Source organism: Jaculus jaculus, chromosome 6 (assembly GCF_020740685.1).
Source record: "Jaculus jaculus isolate mJacJac1 chromosome 6, mJacJac1.mat.Y.cur, whole genome shotgun sequence".
Classification (NCBI taxonomy): domain Eukaryota; kingdom Metazoa; phylum Chordata; class Mammalia; order Rodentia; family Dipodidae; genus Jaculus; species Jaculus jaculus.
This window is the reverse complement of record NC_059107.1, coordinates 157,578,686-157,600,164: the sequence shown is the minus strand read 5'-3', so window position 1 is coordinate 157,600,164 and position 21,479 is coordinate 157,578,686. Positions and strand designations below refer to the sequence as shown.

At 42.2% G+C, this 21,479-nt stretch overlaps 1 protein-coding gene across 2 annotated transcripts in view; it reads right to left on the bottom strand.

The window, feature by feature from the left end:
- The window catches only part of Tnrc6b (trinucleotide repeat containing adaptor 6B), a 285,060-nt gene that overhangs the window by 166,981 nt on the left and 96,600 nt on the right, over positions 1-21,479 (bottom strand). For both annotated transcript variants that reach the window (XM_045151729.1, XM_045151731.1), the window contains exon 4: positions 12,989-13,056. In XM_045151729.1, coding sequence (XP_045007664.1) covers positions 12,989-13,056 — 68 coding nt within the window. The remainder of the gene's footprint in view (positions 1-12,988; positions 13,057-21,479) is intronic.

Here is a 21,479-nt window from a genome sequence, read left to right as displayed (position 1 = left end):
GATTGGAAAGATGGCTTAGCAGTTAAGGTGTTTGGCTGTGAAGCCTAATGACCTAGGTTTGATTCCCTAGTACCCATGTAAGCCAGATACACAAGGTGGTACATATCTGGAGTTCATTTGCAGTGGCTGGAGGCCCTGGCATGCCCATTCTATATGTCACCTCCTCCAATAAATAAATTAAAAAGAATTTTTTTAATTAAGTGAAAAATGTATAGCAACATGTTAGGAAGTGAATCAACAAAAATATTTTGTCTGTTTTGTTTTGATTGTGTGGTTTGTTAGCTTTTAAAAAATATTTTACTTATTTATGAGAGAGAGAGCAAAATGGGCACACACTAGGGCCTTTAGTTGCTGCAAATGAATTCCAGATGCATGCAACACCTTGTGGATTTGGCTATTCGTGGGTACTGGGGAACTGAACACGGGTCCTTTGGCTTTGCATGTAAGTGTCTTAACCACTAAGCCATTTCTCCAGCTCTTTTTTTATGGTTTTTTTTTTTTTTTTTTTTTTTGAGGTAGGGTCTCACTCTAGCCCAGACTGACCTGGAATTCACTATGTAGTCTCAGGGTGGCCTCGAACTCACAGCAATACTCCTACCTTTGCCTTCTGAGTGCTGGGATTAAAGGCATGTGCCACCACGCCCAGCCTGTTTTTATGTTGTTCTGAGACAAGTTCTTGCTTTGTAGCCCAGGCTGGCCTCAAATTCACTTTCTTCCCACCTGAGCCTAATGAGAGCTGGGATTACAGGTAGACATAGCCATATTCAGTTTTTCACCTTTTCTTTTTTTTTTTGAGGTAAGGTCTCACTCTGGCCCAGGCTGACCTAGAATTCACTATGTAGTCTCACTATGGCCTTGAACTCACAGAGATCCTCCTACCTCTGCCTCCCGAGTGCTGGGATTAAAGGCATGCACCACCACGCTTGGCCAGTTTTTCAACTTTTAAGTACTCTGCCATTTAAAAATTTTTCTCTCTTCCTTGTAAGCACACAACAGAAGACATTCTACCATAAAAAGTATAAAATCCTGTAATTTGTGACATGGAGAAACCTCTGAGAACAGTATGCTAAGTGAAATAAGACAGGCACAGGATGAAAAATAGCAATCACACTCACTGGTGGAATCAAAAAAGATGACCTCGGGGCTGGAGAAATGGCTTAGTGGTTAAGGCACTTGCCTGTGAAGCCTAAGGGCCCCAGTTTGGTTCCCCAGCACCCACATAATCCAGATGCACATGGTAGTACAGGCAACTGGAATTCATTTGCAATGACTGAAGGCACACCTATTCTCTTTCTCTCCCTCATCCTCCTACCCTCCATTCCTCCCTAGCTCCTTCTCTCCTTCTTTCATTCAAATAAATAAATAAATAAAAGATGACCTCATAGAAAGAAGTTCAGAGCCAAACAGAAGTCATCAAAGGCTGGGAGAAGGGATGCTAGAGGCTGGCTAATAGGTACGATGTGTACAGTTAGTCACAAGTTCTGGGAGTTCTACTGAAGAGTATGGTGACTTCAGATAATAATACTGGATTATATGATATATGTATGTGGGTAGGGTTTTCAGTGTTGGCAATCAAACCCAAGGCCTTGTACATGTTAGGCAAGCATTCTACCACTGAGCTACACCCTAGCTCTTTTGTTGTTTCTTTTTAAAAAAAATATCTTATTTATTTAAGAGAGAAAATGTTTCTTTCTTTGTTTTTCCCTTAGGTTCTTGCTTTTGCCCAGGCTGACCCAGAATTCATTACGTAGTCTCAAGGTGGCCTTCAATTTACCGCAATCCTCCTACCTCTCTGCCTCCCAAACGCTGGGATTAAAGGTGTGTGCCACCACACCTAGTTTGTGTGTGTGTGTGTGTATGTGTTTTGATATAGATGTCACTCTGTAGAGCAAGGCTAGCCTTGAACTCTTAATTCTCCTACCTCAGCCTCCTGAAAGCTGGGATTATAAATATGTACCACTATACCCAGCTGTATTTCAAACAGCTAAAAGAGACAGGATTTTAATGTTCTCATAATATAAAAAGATGATAAATGTTTAAAATGATACATGTATCAAAATATCACATTGTACTTCCCAAATATGTCAAATTTTTTAATAAATATTCACATTTGAAAATAGGGTCTCACAAAAAATGGCCTCAATATCCATGACCTCATAGTGCCTGACACTACCTACATAAGACCATCATATGAGGAGGGAAAGATCATGACATCAAAATAAAAGACAGACTTATTGAGATGGGGAGGGGACATGATGGAGAATGGAATTTCAAAGAGGAAAGGGGGAGAGAGAGGGTATTACCATGGGATATTTTTTATAATCATGGAAAATGTTCAAAAAAATGAGAAAAAGTAAAATTAAATTAAATTTAAAAAAATAAAATAGGGTCTCACTCTAATCCAGGCTAGACCTGGAATTCACTACATAGTCTCAGGGTGGCCTTGAATTCACATCAATCCTTCTTACCTTTGCCTCCCAAGTGCTGGCATTAAAGGTGTGTATCACCAGGACTGGCAATATTCACGTTTGGACCTGATTTTTGTTTTGTTTTTCAAGGTAGGGTCTTGCTCTGGTCCAGGATGTCCTAAAATTCAGTCTCAGGATAGCATTGAATTCATGGCAATCCTCCTATCTCTGCATCCTGAATGTTGAAACTAAAGGCATAATCAGCATGCCTGGCTGAATCAGATTGTCTTTTTCTTTTTCTTTTTTTTTTTTGGTATTTTGAAGTGGAGTGTCACTCTAGCCCAGGCTGACCTGGAATTCACTATGTAGTCTCAGGCTGGCCTTGAACTTATGGTGATGCTTCTACCTCTGCCCCCATCCAGAATGCCTGGATTAAAGGCATTGTACCTCTATGCCTGGCTAAACCTGATTTTAAAAGTTTTTTTTTTTTTTTTAATTTATTTGAGAGAGTGAGAATGGGTATGCCGGGACCTCCAGTTGCTGCAAACAAACTCCAAGACACATGTTCTACCTTGTACATCTGGCTTACATGGGTCCTGGGGAATCAAACCTGGATCCTTTGGCTTCCTAGGCAAGCACCTTAACAGAAGCCATCTCTCCAGCTGACCCCGCCCCCACCCCAACTGAGGTTTTTGAACAGAGATGGGATATTGTCATTCACTCGTGGTGTGCTTATTGATGGTTTCTGTGTGCCAGACACTTCCAGGCAGGGACCAAGGCAAGGAAAACTTCTGACTTTCTGAAACTCTTAGAGGTCATCACAGAGCCTTAATGAACCTTACCCTCAGCTTCTTGCCATTAGATTGTACCTTCCTGACTCCTCCTATTTCACCTATAGATTCTTGGTGAGAAGGGGAACTTTAAGCAGGGTGTTGAGGAAGGCAGTATCCAAACCCTCTAGTGAACAGAAACTTTGGGAAATAAACACTAGTTCCTTTTCAGGACACCTGTAGGCATTTTTGATGTGAATATACCTTTTTTTTTCTTTACATATATTTACATAAACATTCAAAACATTTCACAACTATGATAATTCATCTGGAAAAGAAACCTTAAAATGCTACTTTGAAGAAGCAGGATAAACACACTGCTCATCCTCATCTCTCGTTCTTGGTTTTTCCTTTCTTTCTTTTTTGGTGTGCACAGTGGTATGTTGCTGTGTTGTATGCACACGGGCATGCATGTGGAGGCTCACAGATGGTGTTGACATTCCTCTACTACTCTTCTGCCTTATTTTCATTTTTTGGCTAGAATGGCTAGCTAGTGAACCTCAGCAATCCTCCTGTTTCCATCTGCACAGCCACCCAGCTTTTTACATGGGCACTGAAGTTTGAGTTGAGGTCCTCAGGTGTGCACAGCAAGTACTTTACCCACCTCTTCTTTCTTGTTGCTGTTTTTATTTTGATTTATTTTCATATTTGATTTATTACTTGCATGAGGGGGGAGGGAGAAGGGAGGGAAGGACTGAGTATGGGCCACTGAATTCTTGATGCTGCAAACAAATACCAGACTCATGTGCCACACTGTGCTTCTGGTTTTATGTGGGTACTGGGAAATCAAACTAGAACCAGCAAACTTTGCAAGCAAGAACCTTTAACCACTGAGAAATCTGCCTAGCATTTCCTCCTCTTCTTTTCTTTTTTTTTTTTTTTTTTGGAGGCAGGGTTTCACTCTAGTCCAGGCTGACTTGGAATTATCTATATAGTCTCAGGGTGGCATCAAACTTACGGTGTTCTCCTACCTCTGCCTCCCAAGTGCTGGCATTAAAGGTGTGTGCCACCATGCCCAGCTTTTGTTGTTTATTTTTATTTTTAAAGTTATTTATTTGCACGTGTATGTGTGCATGCATGCGCACCAGGGTTCTTACCACACTTAGGCCACTTTTGCATCTAGGTTAATATGGATACCTAGGGTATAGACCTGAGCCAACCAAAGCCAATAGACTTTTCAAATTTGCAAGCACCTTTAAACCCTGGACTATTAGCCAGTTTATTCTTTCTTGTTTTTTTTTTTTTTAATATTTTTACTTATCTGCTTGAGAGACAGAAAGAGAGAGAATGAGTATGCCAAGGCCTCTTGCCTCTGTAAATAAACTTTGTGCATCCAGCTTTTAGATGGACACTGGGGAATTGAACCTGCGCCACCAAGCTTTGCAAGCAAGTGTCTTTAACTGTCGAGCCAGCTCTCCAGCCCTCTTGTTCTTTTCAGACAGGATCTCAAGTAGCCCAGACTGGCCTTGAACTCTTGATCCTCTTGCCTCTGCCTCCAAAATTCTAAGGTTATGTACAACATCACACCAGGCTCTCACATGGTGCCTTTTATGTTTGTTTGTTTTTTATTTATCTATTTACTGTTTTTCTGAGGCAGGGTCTCACTGTGGTCCAGCTGACCTGGAACTCACTCTGTAGCTCCAGGCTGGCCTTGAACTCCTGCCAATTCTCCTACCTCCACCTCCCAAGTGCTGGAATTAAAGGCATGAACCACCATACCCAGCCTACGTCTGGTCTTTCTTCTTTTTCTTTCTTTTCGAAGTAGGGTCTTGCTCTAGCCCAGGCTGACCTGGAATTCACTATGTAGTCTCAGGGTGGCCTTGAACTCACTGTGATCCTCCTCCTTCTGCCTTCTGAGTGCTGGGAATAAAGGTGTGCACTACCAAACTCAGCTATTTTGTCTTTTTAAAAAGAATGTTTTTATTTATTTATTTGCAAGCAGACCAAGATAGAGCAAAGAGAGACAGAGAGGATGAGTGCCCCAGGGCCTCTAGCTGCTACAAAGGAATTCCAGATGCATGTGCCACTTTGTGCATATGGCTTTACATGGATACCAAGGAATCAAACTTGGCTTCTGACTAAGCACCTTATGCACTGAGCCATCTCTCCAGCCCACATCTTGCCTTTTAAGTAATGTGTTCCATAAATGCATATTATTTGTGAAGTAAGTGAGGCTTCTATTAAGTTAAGCACATTTTTTTTTTCCTAAGCCACATGATCTACCTTATGTATTGTTGGTTAAACTCCCCACCACAGCCTACGGGAAAGCAAAGCACAGTTTCCACTCACCGAGAAGCATGTGTCTCTAAAACTGTGCTTACTGTATAAGACACGGCCCAGGCATCCAAGAACTTTACAAACAGAATCCAGACCTTACTTCTTATTATTTTACTATTGTGAGACACTTGGAGAGGAAAAGACATTTTCTAAGATTTCTTTTAAGCAACTTCAATGAAAATTACAAAATTTATTAGTAGCAAAAAGTTTCCCACAGATACACTACAAGATGTTGATGGCTTTACTAAATTTCCAACAGCAAAAACTTCAGGGGCATAAAATACCTATTAAACCTTTGTGGTATTTTCTTTAAAAACAAACAAAAAACATTTTGCTGGGTGTGGTGGTGTACTCCTTTAATCCCAGCATTTGGGAGGCAGAGGTAGGATGATTGCCTTGAGTTCAAGGTCACCCTGAGACTAATAGTGAATTCCAGGTCAGTCTGGGCTACAGCAAAACCCTACTTCAAAAAACCAAAAAAAGGATGTGGCACATTTATACAATGGAGTTCTACTCAGTGGTGAAGAAAATGAAGGAAAATGGATGGATCTGGAAAGGATTATACTAAGTGAGGTAACCCAGGCCCAGAAAGCTAAGCATTACAAGTTCTCCCTCAGATATGGATCCTAGCTACAGATGATTGGGCTTCTGTGTAAGAAGGAAAAAACTCAGTAGCAGAGGCCAGTAAATTAAAAAGGAGATATAAAGGGAAGAGAAAGGAAGGGAGGAGGGTACTTAATAGGTTGGTATTGTATATATGTAAGTAGAAGAATAGAGTAAGGCCCAAAGTGAGGTCAGGGGAAGAGATTGAGTAAAGGAAAGGTGGAGGGAGGGCTAATCAAAATCTAAGAGGATGCAAATAAATCATATGTAATCCTCCAGTTTCGGACAATGGAACATTCAGGAGCTATAGATTGTTGTTAGAAAATTTTCAGTGCCAGGGATGGGATACTGCCAGTGAGTTGTTGGCCAGGGAGGTCCCTGATGCCCCCAAAACATTATAGGCCATTGCCGAGGCCCTTAGTTTTCCACCAGGAATAGATGGTAAGACCCTATTGCTGAAGACTTCACATACTTGGGCTGCAAGGCCACTGAGAAATCCTGCTGGATCTGAGCTGATAACCTCCTCCATGTAGACCAGCTGACAGAAAGCTGGAAGAAGCCATTCTACATGTAGTTCAATGGGAGAGAGAGAAATCACCAGTGAAGATACTCAACAGTGGACACTGCAAGCCTTATAATTGGCCAGCCAGGCCAAATGAGCCAATGGGTGCAATAGTGGCACGTCTGTTATGGTGGAAACCAACTCCCCTCCAATTGGACTGGAGGCCTGCTCCACGGGGGGCGGAGGGGGAATACATCCCTGATACTGAAAACTTAAAACAGGGGTAGTCATGAGTCCTAGGGGTGTAACATCTGCTGATGTCTAGAAAAATACATATACTATGCTTATCAAACTGCCCAGTAAGCACTTCTCTTAATCTTTATACCCTTATATTAACGCTACTCTCACTTTGGCTAGAGAATCTTCTCTTTTCAGATGGCAGTGACCTTGGGAAGACTCAGAAGGTATCATAGTGCTGGAAAGAAGTGACTGGAGTACTGAGCAACATCTCAATCACACCTTCCAAGGCTCAGGGTCTAATGCGGAAGAGGTGGCGGAAAGAATGTAAGAGCCACAGGAAAGGTAGGACTCCTTGAAACATGCTCCTCCAGACACAAAATGGCCTGGAAATCCATGATGTCACCGTGCCTGATACTACCTACAAAAGACCGTCATAAGAGGAGGAAAAGATCATGACATCAAACAAAAGAGGGACTGATTGAGATGGGGAGGGGATATGATGGAGAATGGAATTTCAAAGGGGAAAGTGGAGGGAAGGGGGAGGGAGGGTATTACTATGGGATATTTTTTATAATCACAAAAAAATGTTAATAAGAATTTAGAAAAAAAAAGAAAAAAAATCAGGAAAAAATATTTGAGAAAGAGACAGAAAGAAGCAGACATGAAAAGAGAGATAATGTGTGTTTGTGTTTGTGTGTGTAGAATGGGTGTGACAGGGCCTTCTGCTACTGCAAACAAACTCCATTTCCCTTAGTACTGAGGAACTGAACCCAGGCTGCCAGGCTTTGCAAGTAAGTGCCTTTAACCACTGAGCCATCTCTCCAGCCCGAATTGTGGCATTTTCAAAGTAACTAAACTTGAAAATAAAACTCATGTTTTCTCTCTCCTAAATCTGAAGATTCTATAGAAAAGCAGACTGCTCTTCTAATGTTGGCTCACTTTTAGTAACTGGGTTTGCAGAGTTCAATTTAGTATTTCATAATAAATTTATTTCAACATGCACATGTCTGAATGGCTCAAAATAGAGGAGGTAGGAGGAAGAGAAGAAAGGTAAAAGAGGGAAAAGAGAAGGAGGAAAAACAATAATACAGGTGAAAACTTTTTTGGACAATAATAATTTTTTTAACTTCCCTATGGCCAATCATCAAAAATTTTTCTTTTGAGCCCAGGCTGGCCTCAAACTCATGGCAATCCTCCTACCTTAGCTTCCTGGGTATTGGTATTATAGGTGTGAGCCACCATATCCAGCTAAAATTTGTCTTTTGCAGTTATAAAATTTTTTTGTTGTGAGGTAGAGTCTTGCTCTAGCCCAGGCTGTCCTCCTACCTCTGCCTCCTGAGTTCTGGGACTGAAGGCATGCACCACCATGCCAGGACTGAAATTTTGTGATTTTTGAAATATTTTCACTGTTTCTATATTTAGGTGATACTTCAGAGTTGCTTAAGGTTTTCCAAAACCTAAAACAGTGATTCTCAAAAACAGTGTTGCCATGCCTGGCAGCACAGGCCTGTATTCCAGCTACTTGAGGAGCCTCAGGCCAGCCTGGGCTGTACAATGAGTTCAAGACCAGCCCAGGCAAATGGTGAGATCCTGTCTCAAATATAAAGTATAAAGCAATCTGCAGATGTAGCTAATGGCAGAGTGCTTCCCTGACATGTGTGAGGCACAGGGGTCAGTTAACAGCACTGAATTTAAAAAAAAAAATGGGTTGGGGAGATGGCTTAGTGGTTAAGCACTTGCCTGTGAAGCCTGAGGACCTGGTTCGAGGCTCCATTCCCCAGGATCCACGTTAGCCAGATGCACAAGGGGGTGCACGCATCTGGAGTTCATTTGCAGTGACTGGAGACCCTGGAGTGCCCATTCTTTCTCTCTGTCTCTTTCTCTCTCTGTATGTCGCTCTCAAATAAATAAATAAATAAATAAAAATAAAAACAAAAAATTTTAAAAAGGCATAGTGCTTATCTGAGTGGCCAATAATAAAACAAGGGATATCATATATAGTAAAAGAAAAAAATTTTTTTTGTTTTTACAGGTAGGGTCTCACTAGCCAGGCTGACCTGGAATTTATTATATAGTCTCAGGGTAGCCTCGAACTCATGGCGATCCTCCTACCTCTGCTTCCCGAGTGCTGGGATTAAAGGCATGTGCCACAACACCCAGCTAGGAAATTTTTACCTTTTTATTGACAACTGTTTTTTGAATCTTTTTTTTTTTTTTTTGGTTTTGCTTTCCTTTGCAACACTAGAAACTGAATGTAGTACCCTGTGTACACCAGACAACTGCTCCACCACTGAGTTACATTTCCTACCTAAGACTCTTTACTGTGGAGATTTGAAGAAAATAAACTTTTATAAACTGTATTGCAGTAAAAGATAAATCCAGAGCTAGGTATAGTGGTACATGTATTTAATCCTAGCACTCGAGAGGCAGAGGTAGGGGATCACTGTGAATCTAAGGTCAGCCTGGGACTGCAAAGAGACCCTACCTCAAAAAAGCAAAAAACTAGGGCTGGAGAGTTAGCTTAGCAGTTAAGGTACTTGCCTGCAAAGCCAAAAGACCCAGGTTCCATTCCCTAAGACCCACACAAGCCAGATACATAAGATAGTGCATGTGTCTGAAGTTCATTGGCAGTGGCTGAAGACCCTGGTATATACATTCTCTCTCTTTCCCTCTCTCTCTTAGATAAATAAAATTTAAAATAAATAAACAGGGCTAGAGAGATGGCTTAGCAATTAAGGGATTTGCCTGCAAAGTCAGAGGATCCCAGTTCAACTCTTCAGGACCCAGGTAAGCTAGATGCAAAACAGGGGTCCATGCACCTGGAATTCATTTGCAGTGGCTAGAGGCCCTGGTGTGCCCATTCTCATTCTCTCTCAAATAAATAAATAAAATATATTAAAATAAATAAATAAAAATAAAGATGAATCCAGTTATCTACTTGATAGGCAGCTCCTATTGCTTTAACCACTGTGAAAAATATTAGGTGTACAAATGACTCCCCAACAGATTGTGCTTTTAGACATTTGTTTGGTCTTTTATAAAATCAACCAAAAAAATTCAGATAGAAAAACTCAATTGGGGGGGTGAAGAGACAGCTCAGTGGATAACAGCACTTCCCATACAAACTTGAGGGGCTGGGATAGGCCTGAGTCCCTGAGTTCAATTCTTCAGCAGGCATGTAAGTAGCTGGATGTGGCCACTCACATCTGTAACCCAATCCTATGGGGAACAGAGACTGGAGAATCACTGGAGCTCATAAAAATGGCAAACCTGAGCCGAAGAGATGGCCTAGCGGTTAAGACGCTTGCCTGAAAAGCCGAAGGGCCTCGGTTCGATTCTCCAGGATCCATGTAAGTCAGATGCACAAGGGGGTGCATATGTCTGTAGTTCATCTGCAGTGGCTAGAAACCCTGACACGCCCATTTTCTCTCCTTCTGTCTTTAAATAAATTAATTAAAATAAATATATATTTAAAAATAGCAAACTTCAGAATCAGACAGAGACTCTGTCTCAAGGAAACACACAGATGAACCATGGAGAAGGGACACCTGATGTTTTTCTCTCGTCTCCACATGCTACACAGGGCATGCACATCTGCACACACACATGTGAGTACCGCACCACACCACACATACTACACACATGCATAAACAACAAAAGAAAACTGATTATTTTAGTACATTTAAGACAAACACCTTGAAGAATAGGAGTCAATTTCAGAATAGAGACTCAAAGTTCAGACTTGTTAGTAACTTATATTAAAAAAAAAAAAAAACGGGCTGGAAAGATGGCTTAGCAGTTAAGGTGTTTCTGTGAAACCTAAGGACCCAGGTTCAATTCCCTAGTACCCATGCAAGCCAGATGCACAAGGTGCGTCTGGAGTTTGTTTGCAGCATCTGGAGGCCCTGGTGCACCCATATTCTATATCATCTATCTATCTGTCTATTTGTCCCTGCTTGCAAATAAATGAAGAAACAAAACACAAGCTATGGGCAAGTGCTGTGTTTTGGAAAAGTGCTATCACTTTTATATTCACTCCTGCATTAAGCACATTATATGATTAAAAATGAGTGATTCTACTGTAGTAATCACATGGCAATAAACTTAGCTTATTTGCTACCCTAACTCTCTTAAAGTGAATGTCCTCAGAAAATGAGTACACTAGATATAAATAAATCCCACTGGAAAGCATTAGTATGGGAACAACAGAGAGAGACTGTGCATATAGCATGGATCTTATGCAGAACCAGTCTCAGGTATGTTTTCTGAATACTGGAAGAAGCTGATTTAGGTTAGGGGTTACCAGAGCAGGTTTTTAAAAATAAAGACTGTTTTTTTTTTTGAAATGGACACCTTCTAGAGGAAAAAGTTGTATTATCTGTGCCTTAAATATAGGCTTAATGTCAATTTCATTATTTCCTCCAACTTCCTCTTCCTTTGACCTTAACACCTACACCTTTGCTAACAACAGCACTTTTCAGGGACACTGTTCAAGGACAGCAAACAATATGACAGAATGATTACAAAGCATCTTAATGTCAAAGGATCTGAGTTCAAATCTTAAATTCCATTTCCAGCTGCATTAACAAGGACAAGTTACCAACCCTGATCTCTGAGTAGGATGAAGACAATATGCTGCAACAAGTAGAAATGACAGCTAAGAGCCAGTTACAATGGCATGCATGTGCCTGTAATCCCAGACCTTGGAAAGCTGAGGCAGGAGGAAGACAAGTTCAAGTCCAGCCTAGGTTACATAATGAGTTTCAGGTCCATCTAGACAACAGTGCAAGAGCATCTCGAAAAGAATAGACAAAAGCAAATAACACTAATCCAAGTGTTTTGTGCACCAAATGCCCTTAGTAAGTGGAGCTGTTACTTACACAAGAAGACCTCTGCCTAGAGTATAGGATGGGAGAATGGGTGGAGGAAGAGGAAAAAGTGCCTGAAGTATTTCTTCTGCCATTCCACTGGGCCCCCATGTCTGGCATCCTAACTTTTTAGAGATGAGCGATTCCAATCAGCCCATCTAGAATACAAGTGCATTAGACAGAATACAGCAAAGTTAGGACTTATATTGTGGGCTATTTTTAAAACTGCTGGGTTAGCAAATTAAACCAGCTGTGAAAATATCCTGGTTTCCATTCACAACAAACACAAGACAAGTCACTCTCCTTTAATGAATCTGGCCTCCTGGCAGCATAATCTATTCTGCATAATTCACTCCTAAGCATTTAAGAGACATCATTTTCTTAAAATAGACCAAAATCAAAACATTTTCGAGGAAAAAAGGGAAAGATGAAGGAGAGAAGTTTCTCTTTATAGATTTTTTTGGTAAATGTCATGAATTACCATCCCATTCAATTTAGGTGACTACTGTTTAAATTAAAAAAAATAGTTATGTTAGTACTTTAAGCCAGTCTTAAGTGTTTTTCCTTTAAAAGGACATATGAAAAAACCAGTCTGCTCTACAACACAATTTTTCAAATTCTATGAGAGAGAGAGAGAGAAAAAAAAAAAAGAATCGGTTCATTGCCACCAAGAAGTGACCCAGAAGACTCGAAATTCAGGTTTAAGGCCAATTATCCTTTTAGGAATCAGAGGAGATAAATCTTGCATTATTGAGGACGTTGGCTGTTATATTATTTATAATTCCTGTTCCGTTAGGGAAACAATTTGTTATTTAAACAATGATCAAAGGTTTAAATAACCATAGGAACAGAATTTCAGGAAGTCCTATTCAAATAAATTCACATTTGGAATGTGCATAACAGTCTATTAACTTAGTTCACTTTGTAAAAATACTACTGAGAAAGGATGCACCATTTTATACTTTCTTTGGAAAACACCCAAACTTAATTAGTTCCATTTGGAACATTCTGAGCCTTAAAGCCTTTGCTTAAGCATAACATAAGTTTTGAATAGTCAAGTGTGAAATTCCATAAAGCCAACTTTCTTGTCCCTCCAGTTGGTCTATAAATAGAAGTAATGCATTAACAAAGCAACTGGTAAGTTCCATAATATCTCCTATGTATATATACATCCCCAGCAAACATGCTGTCAGCATGTAGAACCAACGGAGTACTTCCAAGAATCTGTAATAGGACCCTCTTAAATAAACTGTGACTCACTGTTTGCCTTCTTCACCAGGAGGTGGAGTCTTGCCATGCCCTTCCATTACAAAATCCTCCTGTTCCACCTGCAAAGGCAAGCACCACAGGTCAGCAACAGTCAGCAACTAGGATGCAGATGGCTCCAGGAGTGCATTCGCTCAGGGTTATGTCACTACAGTGCCTAGAACAAAACTTCTATTCTCCAGGCTTGCATGAGGCACTTCTCCTTAGGTGATAGTGTTTTGTACGATGAAGATGGAAGAATTTGACTTGTAACTCATGTAATTCTGACAAAGAACTAGCATACGAACACAAAAAAGAATGTCTACAAATCAATCAGAAAAAGTCAACCCAAGAAAAATCTGCAAAATAACTTAGTGGAAGTTTCACTGAAGAGAACACATATGAAAATTGCTTATTCTCATGTCAGTCTGAAAAATGCAAATTTGAACCACAAAAAGATATTCTTCCACAACCACCAGGTTGGGTAAAGCGATGAAGTCCAGCAACACCAAGTAATTAGCAAAGGCAGGAGTAATAGAAGCTCTCCACTCCTAGTGGGAGGGTGAACTAGTACTACTACTTTGAGAGTCACTGCAATTGTCTGGCACGTTTGAATATACACTTATTATACAAAGTAGTAAATGCATTTCTAGGTATACACTAAAGAAAGTTTTGGGAAAACAAATACAAAACTAAATACAAAACTAAATGGTACCAGAGAAGCCTTTATCCTTGCAGATAGACTAAAACATATAACCCTCAACAGGAGTAAGGCGGGGGACACCTGAAAAGAAGGGCCCTGGAGAGGGTGGGATGGAGCCTAAACTTAATTTTTTTAAAATCTCTAGCCTGTAACTTCAGTACCAGAAATCAGTTGCTACCCACAATAAGCTGTTGATCAGAGAGACTTACTAGGTCCCCAAAACAAGACAGGTTTCTGTTAAAGCACTTGATTACCCACCTGAGGCAAAAGGTAAAACTCTATTGCTGAAGACACCATATGTTGCTAACACAGAGCCTGGAGGGACCTGGCTGGAATCCAGAAGAAAGCCAGTCCCCAGACAGCTAGCCCATCTAGTGCTGGAAAGTGCTACCTGAGCTACTGGGGGAAAATAGCCAACAATGGTTTGAGCAACCACAGGTCTAAGCTACTTAGAAGCAATCACCCTGACAGCATATACATGGCAGAACAAAAGTGGCACACAGCCTTGGTGGGTAACCAATAGTTTTCTCATTGGCTAAGAGATCTGCTCAATGTAAGGAAACCCACAGCTGGAATTGGGAACCAATCAGAATCCTATAGAGACAAAGATCATGCTCTTCAGTATCAAGCTCTCATTAGTCTTTGGCTAAAACAGGGGTTACATAATCAAATTCTCCCTAAATTAATAATGCTTATCCCATTTAAACTGTGTTGACTTCACTCTCTGTTGAAGAATCTGTTCTTTTTCAGAAGGTAGTGAGACCAGAGGAGATAAACTACCCGTTGCACTTCAGTCAAGCCACAGCTGAAAATGCAGAGGAATTGGGGAGACAAAAGCCCCACAGCTGCTTCCATGCTGAACTTGATAATCAACGCCAGCATGTAGGAGACAGACCCTGAGGATACTCAGCACCTACCAAAGCAGAGATCCAGAGGCTCCGAAGAGCTCACCGCTGAAGTAGACTTAAAACTCACTCACCAAGGCTCAGGGAATTTTGTGGAAGAGTGGGCGGAAAGACTGTAAAAGCCACAGGTTGAGACATCATTCCCAGAGCCTTCCCCTCCCCTCAAAACAACTGAACGCTGCTCCCACAACACATAACCCACAAATCCACAGAGAATACCTGGCAACCCTACTGAAGAGGGTCCCCAGCAGAATAGGGGTAGGAACAAGGGAAAAGAGGGTACCAACATATGATGTACCCATATGAAATATGTTGTTACCAACAACAATAAGAAAAAAATAAACTTTTGCACATATACAAAAATATTCATAGTATCATCCTGACAAAAATCCTAGAAACAAGTATTCATTCATGGTAAAATAAATAGGCTGAGTTTAAAAAAAAAAAAAAAAAGCTAGTTTTGTTTTCCCACCAGAACCTAATCATCTGGAAGAGGAGACAACAGCACCACAGATATATGTCATGATGAAACCTAAACAAAAGAGACATTCTTTAAAGAATTTTTTTAATGTTTATCATTTTTATTTATTTATTTATCTGAGAGCTACAGACAGCGAGAGAAGGGGGGGTGGTGAGAATGAGCATGCCAGGGCCGCCAGCCACTGCAAACAAACTCCAGATGCGTGCACCCCCTTGTGCATCTGGCTAACGTGGGTCCTGGAAATGGAGCCTTGAACCAGGGTCCTTAAGCTTCACAGGCAAGTGTTTAACCGCTAAGCCATCTCTCCAGCCTAAGAAACATTCTTTTAATCAAGAAAAAAGAAATAAAGTAAAAAACTGTCAAAAATATTAAGTTCTTTGGAACTTTAGGCCTAAACCATTTTCTCCAAGACAAAAACTTCTAGTTTCCCACTTGTATGTTTAGTGAAATTTTCTTATTTTGGTTTTTCCATGTAGGGTCTCACTCTAGCCCAAGCTGACCTGGAATTCACTATGCAGTCTCAAGGTGGCTTCACTGCAATCCTCCTATTTCAGCCTCCCAAGTGCTGGGATTAAAGGCATGAGCCACCACACCTGGCTTGAAACTTTCTTGGATTTCACTTTAAAAGTGCTTTCAGGGCTGGAGAGATGGCTTAGCAGTTAAGGTGCTTGCCTGCAAAGCCAAAGGATCCCAGTTCAACTCTCCAGGACCCACATAAGCCACATGTACAAGGTGGCACATGCATCTGGAGTTCATCTGCAGTGACTGGAGGCCCTGGCATGCCCATTTCCTATCTCTCTCTCAAATAAATAAAAAAATATTTTAAAAAAGGTCTTTCAACTGAAGTAGTAGCTCAGGTCTATTAAGCACAGAACTCAGGAGGCATAGGATCACCATGAGTTTGAGAGCCACCTGGACTGCAAAGTGAGTTCCAGGTCAGTTTGGATTTGAGTGAGACCATGCAGACCTTGATCTCTATTTGCTAGTGTAAGGACAGCTTATGAAAAAAATATATATTTTTTTTCCTGAGGTAGGGTCTCACTTTAGCCCAGGCTGACCTACAACTCACTCTGTAGTCCCAAGATGGCCTCAAACTCACAAGGGTCCTCCTACCTCTGCCTACCGCGTGCTGAGATTAAAGGTGTGCACCACCATGCCCAGCACGAAAAATAAAAAACTTTTTAAATTAAAAAAAAATTACTGAGGCTGGAAGATAGCTTAGCAGTTGAGGTATTTGCCTGCAAAGCCAAAGGATCCGGGTTTGATTCCCCAGGACCCACGTAAGCAGATGCACAAGGTGGCGCATGCATCTGGAGTTCATTTGCAGTGGCTGGCAAGCCTATTATTCCTCCCTCCCTCCCTCCTTCCCTCCCCCCCCCTCCACCTATTTCTGTGTCTCTCTCAAATAAATAAATAAGTAATTTTTTTTTAAATATTTTTTTGTTCATTTTTCATTTATTTATTTGAGAGCGACAGACACAGAGAGAAAGACAGATAGAGGGAGAGAGAGAGAATGGGCGCGCCAGGGCTTCCAGCCACTGCAAATGAACTCCAGACGCGTGCGCCCCCTTGTGCATCTGGCTAACGTGGGACCTGGGGAACCGAGCCTCGAACCGGGGTCCATAGGCTTCACAGGCGAGCGCTTAACCGCTAAGCCATCCCTCCAGCCCATAAATAAATAATTTAAACAATTACTGGTGAGGAGGGTTAGGCATGCCTTTAATCCCAGCACTTTGGAGGCACAGGTTGGAGGAGCACCATGAGTTGAGGCCTCCCTGAGATTACATAGTAAATTCCAGGTTAGCCAGGGCTACAGTGAGGCCCTTCCTTGAAAAACAAGAAAAACAAAAATTAAAAAAATAAATTATTTATTTGCAAGCAGAGAGAAAAGGTAGGAGTTAAGAACAGGCATGTCAGGGCCTCCAGCTACTGCAAATGAACTCCAGATGCATGCACCTTTGTGCATCTGGCTTCACCTAGGTACTGAAGAATTGAACCCAGGTTGTTAGGCTTTAAAGGCAAGTGCCTTAACTGCTAAGCCATTTCTCCAGCCCCTGCCAAAATAATTTTTAACTATAATATAATGCCAAGCAGTAATAAATGGAAAGCATAGAACTTCAAGAACCTCCTCTATGTCAGCTCCCACATCTTTAACTCTGGTACTTACATACTATCTATGGGCCAACAGGTCTAAAATGGACCACTGACTTAGTCACCAAATTTCCTCTTCCATTTCTATCCCCTCATTCTTGTGTGAATGGTACCTGTAAAGGTTGAGATTCTTCATCTTTCCTCCTCAATCTCACGTTCACAGAATTCTCAAGTTGATACCAATTTCTCTGGGGGCCACTGAGCAGGTGTTAGCATCGTTAAAGCACTGTTAAAATGACTGCTGTTAACAGTAACTTCATGTTGCAAGTACTCCATCTCATGTCCATTTTCCCATAAATAAGCAAAGACAGGGATTGCATAATGTGCCTCTTTTTTGCTGCCCTGGATGTTTTGAACCAAAAGACTAAGGTCTAAACAGCCCACTCGCCACCTTTATTTACACCAGTACCAGCTATTTTAAACACTCCACTGTGAGTTGGAGAGATGGCTCATCAGTTAAAGGCATTGCAAAGCCTGCCAGCCTGGATTTAATTCCCCAGTAACCACATGAAGCCAGATGCACAAAGTGGCACATACATGTGGAATTTGTTTGCAGAGGCAAAAGGTCCTCCTAGTGTGCCCATTTCTACCTCTTTCTCTCAAATTTTTTTAAAAATATTTTATTTATTTACTTGAGAGAGAGAAGCAGATAGAGGAGAAAATGAATCTGCCAGGGCCTCTAGCCACTGCAAACAAACTCCAGATTATGCGCTACCTTATATATCTGGCTTACATAGGTATTAGGGAATCACACTTGGGTCCTTAGGCTTCGCAGGCAAGCGCCTTAAAAGCTAAGCCATCTCTCCAGCCCTATAATGGTTTTTCAAGATAGAGTCTCACTCTAGGCCAAGCTAACCTGGAATTCACTATGCAGTTTCACGATGGCCTTTAACTCATAGCAATCTTCCTACCTCTGCCTCCTGAGTGCCAGGATTAAAGGCATGTGCTGTCAAGGCAGGCGGGGGGGGGGGGGGGGAGAGGGAGAGAGAGAGAGTGGTGGGGGGAGGGAGGGAGAGAGAGAGAATGGGCACATCAGGGCCTTTATCCACTGCAAATGAACTCCAGACACAGGCACCACTTTGTGCATCTGGCTGTACGTGGGTACAGAGGAATCAAACTCTGGTTGTCAGGCTTCACAGGCAAGCACCTTAACCACTGAGTCATCTCTCCTGCCTCATAAAAATGTATTTAAAAAAAAAAGCAAACAACAAAAAAGTGACAGCTTGAAGAAAGGACATGGTAAGCCAGCTGCTTGCAGAGGTCCTGAATGTGCAGTACCAGGCAGAACTGTTATAGTTTGTACCAGACTTTTTATTACCAGAAGAAGAATCCGTGAACTCTATGTGACTGCAGCCATTTCAAGCTACACCAGAGTGGGGAGCACTTCTCCTCTTAGCCTACCGGGGGAATGCTATGACCAGTGCAAACAGAAATCTTCATTTGCATAGGTTTGCTATGATTGGTGAAAGACCCCTTTTCTGGCTATATTGTGGGTTTGGCTATAACATTAAACCCAATGTAAAGGTTTCTCTCAAAAGTGGCCAGATGCTTGACAGAACAAGGGGTGGAGCTGTGCAGGCAGTAGGCTGAACTGCAAAAGCAACAGAGCAACCAGCTGCAAAGACAAGTGTAAGAGGTAGAGCTGCAAGTGCGGCAGCCAACGGCAGCAGAAGCAGCAGTGAAACCTTAGGAGTAACTGCATCCCAAACAAATAACCATGACAGTGGTCAGAGCAACATGAGGCAGCCGAACAGTTTGGGATAACAGACTGGAACCAAGCATGGCTAGCACATGCTTTTAATCCTAGCACTCAGGAGCCTGAGGCTTAAGGATCTCCATGAGCTACAGAGTAAGTTCAGACTGGGCTAGAGTGAGACTGGGGGAAGGGTACAGACTGGGCTGGAACAAAGGTGACAGTGGACATAGAAGATGGAGAGCTGAGACTGAAGGACAGAAGGCTGGTGAGAGCCAGGGAAGAAACAATGCAAGCCCTGCTGCTAGAGGGAGTCCAAAGATCTGTCAAGTCCTTTAAGACCAAAAGTCCTCAGAGGCCTCAGGCTGGCAGCTCTAACACTGACTTCTGTCGGGAGCTGAAGATTTCTGATATCTATGCCCATCCTGAAAACCGAACACAGCTGCTGCCAAGGACTACAAGCTCCTGCCTTCCTAGGCCTGCACAAGAGCTGTAGCACTAGAAGCTACCTGCTGCTCCTCTGCTGCTGCTCTCTGCTATCAAACGCTGAGTGAGACAAAAGCAGCCAAAGACCCAACATTTGAAGCTTGGCCTACTCACAATTTCTGGGTGTAGCAAAAGTACCGCGGTCAGCTGACTGCTGACACAGTACTGCAGGGTCTAACTCTGTCGACCACCAGCACATCCAGGACCTTTCCTAAATTGCCTTTTCACTCTCTGGTCTTCTGGAGTCCACCTCCTCACAACCCATTCCCTAAGCCATTTACATTTGGTAAATTTTGCAAAATGCCAATCTGATTGCATCATTTCCTTGTTCAACATTTTTAGGCATTCTGTCACCTCCCAGGTCACCCAGGGAAAACAGATGAACACAAGGTCACAGCCGTAAGACACAATGCAGGGAAGGTAGGAAGAGGCTAAGAGACACTTCCTAGAAAGCTAACTTTGGAATTGTCTAGAAGGTTGGACAGAAGTTCACCCCAAAGGCATAGTAAGAAAAGATACAAAATCATACAAATTCAGCTCCTTTGACTACATCTTACTCTAGACATAAGTCTCTGTATGTCTCTGCCTCAAAGACCCCTCTCTTCTGGCCCCCTGGTGACTGCGCTCCACAGCCCTCCTTTACTTATCCAGTTGCTCCTGGGTGTCCATGTGGCATTGGTTCCAGGACTCACCACACCTGCTATGGTGGTTTGAGCCAGGTGTCCCCCATAAACTTAGGTGTCCTGAATGCTAGGTTCACAGCTGATAGAGATTTGGGAATTAACACTTCCTGGAGGCAGTGTATTGTTGGGGGTGGGCTTACGGGTGTTACAGCCAGTTTCCGCTTGCCAGTGTTTGACACACTCTCCTGTTCCTGTTGTCTACCTTATGTGGGCCGGAGTTGATGTCCACCCTCTGCTCATGCTATCATTTTCCCTGCCATCATGGAGCTTCCCCCTTGAGCCTGTATGCCAAACTAAACCTCTCTTTTCCCACAAACTGCTCTTGTTTGTGTGACTTATACCAGCAACGCAAACCTGACTGAAACAGTAAAGTGGTACCAAGGAGTGGGATTGTTGCGAGACACCTGACTGTGTGGCTTTAGCCTTTTGGAGCTGATTTTCAAGAGGAATGTGGAAGGATTTGAAAACTTGGCTTAAAAGATGCCTCGCAGTGCTGTAAGTACAGCATGATGGACTATTCTAGTCAGAGCTACAATGCCTGAATGCAGTAAGAACTATAGAAAGTTTGGCTTATGAGGGTGAGAAAAAGCTTTGCCTGGACTGGGCTAGCAGTTTGTGTGAGAAGCTTGCTCTTGTGCCCATGTCCTTAGAAGTTGTGCAGGGTGTGCTTTGTGTAGAAATGAAATGGTGTGAGCAGAGGGATATGGCACAGAAAGAAAAATCTTTGGGTGAGCTGTTACCCATTCAGCTGCAACTGAGAGATTACAACCTTTGAGACTGGGCTAGCTGACCTGCACTGAGGCAACAAGAAGGATGTAGACTTGGGGGGGCTTGAGTGCTCAAGGAGTGTCCTGTTCTTCAAAGTTGGCTTTATTCCCCCCTTGACTAACAAGTTGTCACTCTACCTGGTGTTGTGGAGTATAAGAAATGCAGGAAAGAGTGGGTCACTGACTTTGCAATATGATCTTGTGTTTTGGAAATGTCCATAGGCAGGGTGAAGCAGGTTTGCTGGACACCTGCATGGAGACGCAATGGAGCTGTGAAGATGAACCATGGATTGCAGTGGAGACCCGGTGGAGATACCAGGACCATGACATGGCTGCTAAGGAAAGCTGCCAGCCCCAATGAAGTTTTCCAGGACTATGAGTAGCCTAGCTGGAAGGGTGGAATTGGAATGCCAGAGACTTGTTGCTGGTTAGAATTATTGGACTTGGAGATTTGTCACTGACTAGAGTTGTTGGACTTGGAGCCACAGAGTTTGGTTATTTGCCCTGTTTAAATCATGTATTGCTTAAGTATTTCTTTGCTATGCCCAATACCATCTTTTGCACTGTGAATGTTTATTCTGTGCCATTATAGGATTTTTGAGGGATTTTTTAGTATTATGGTTCAGTTAAAGGACCT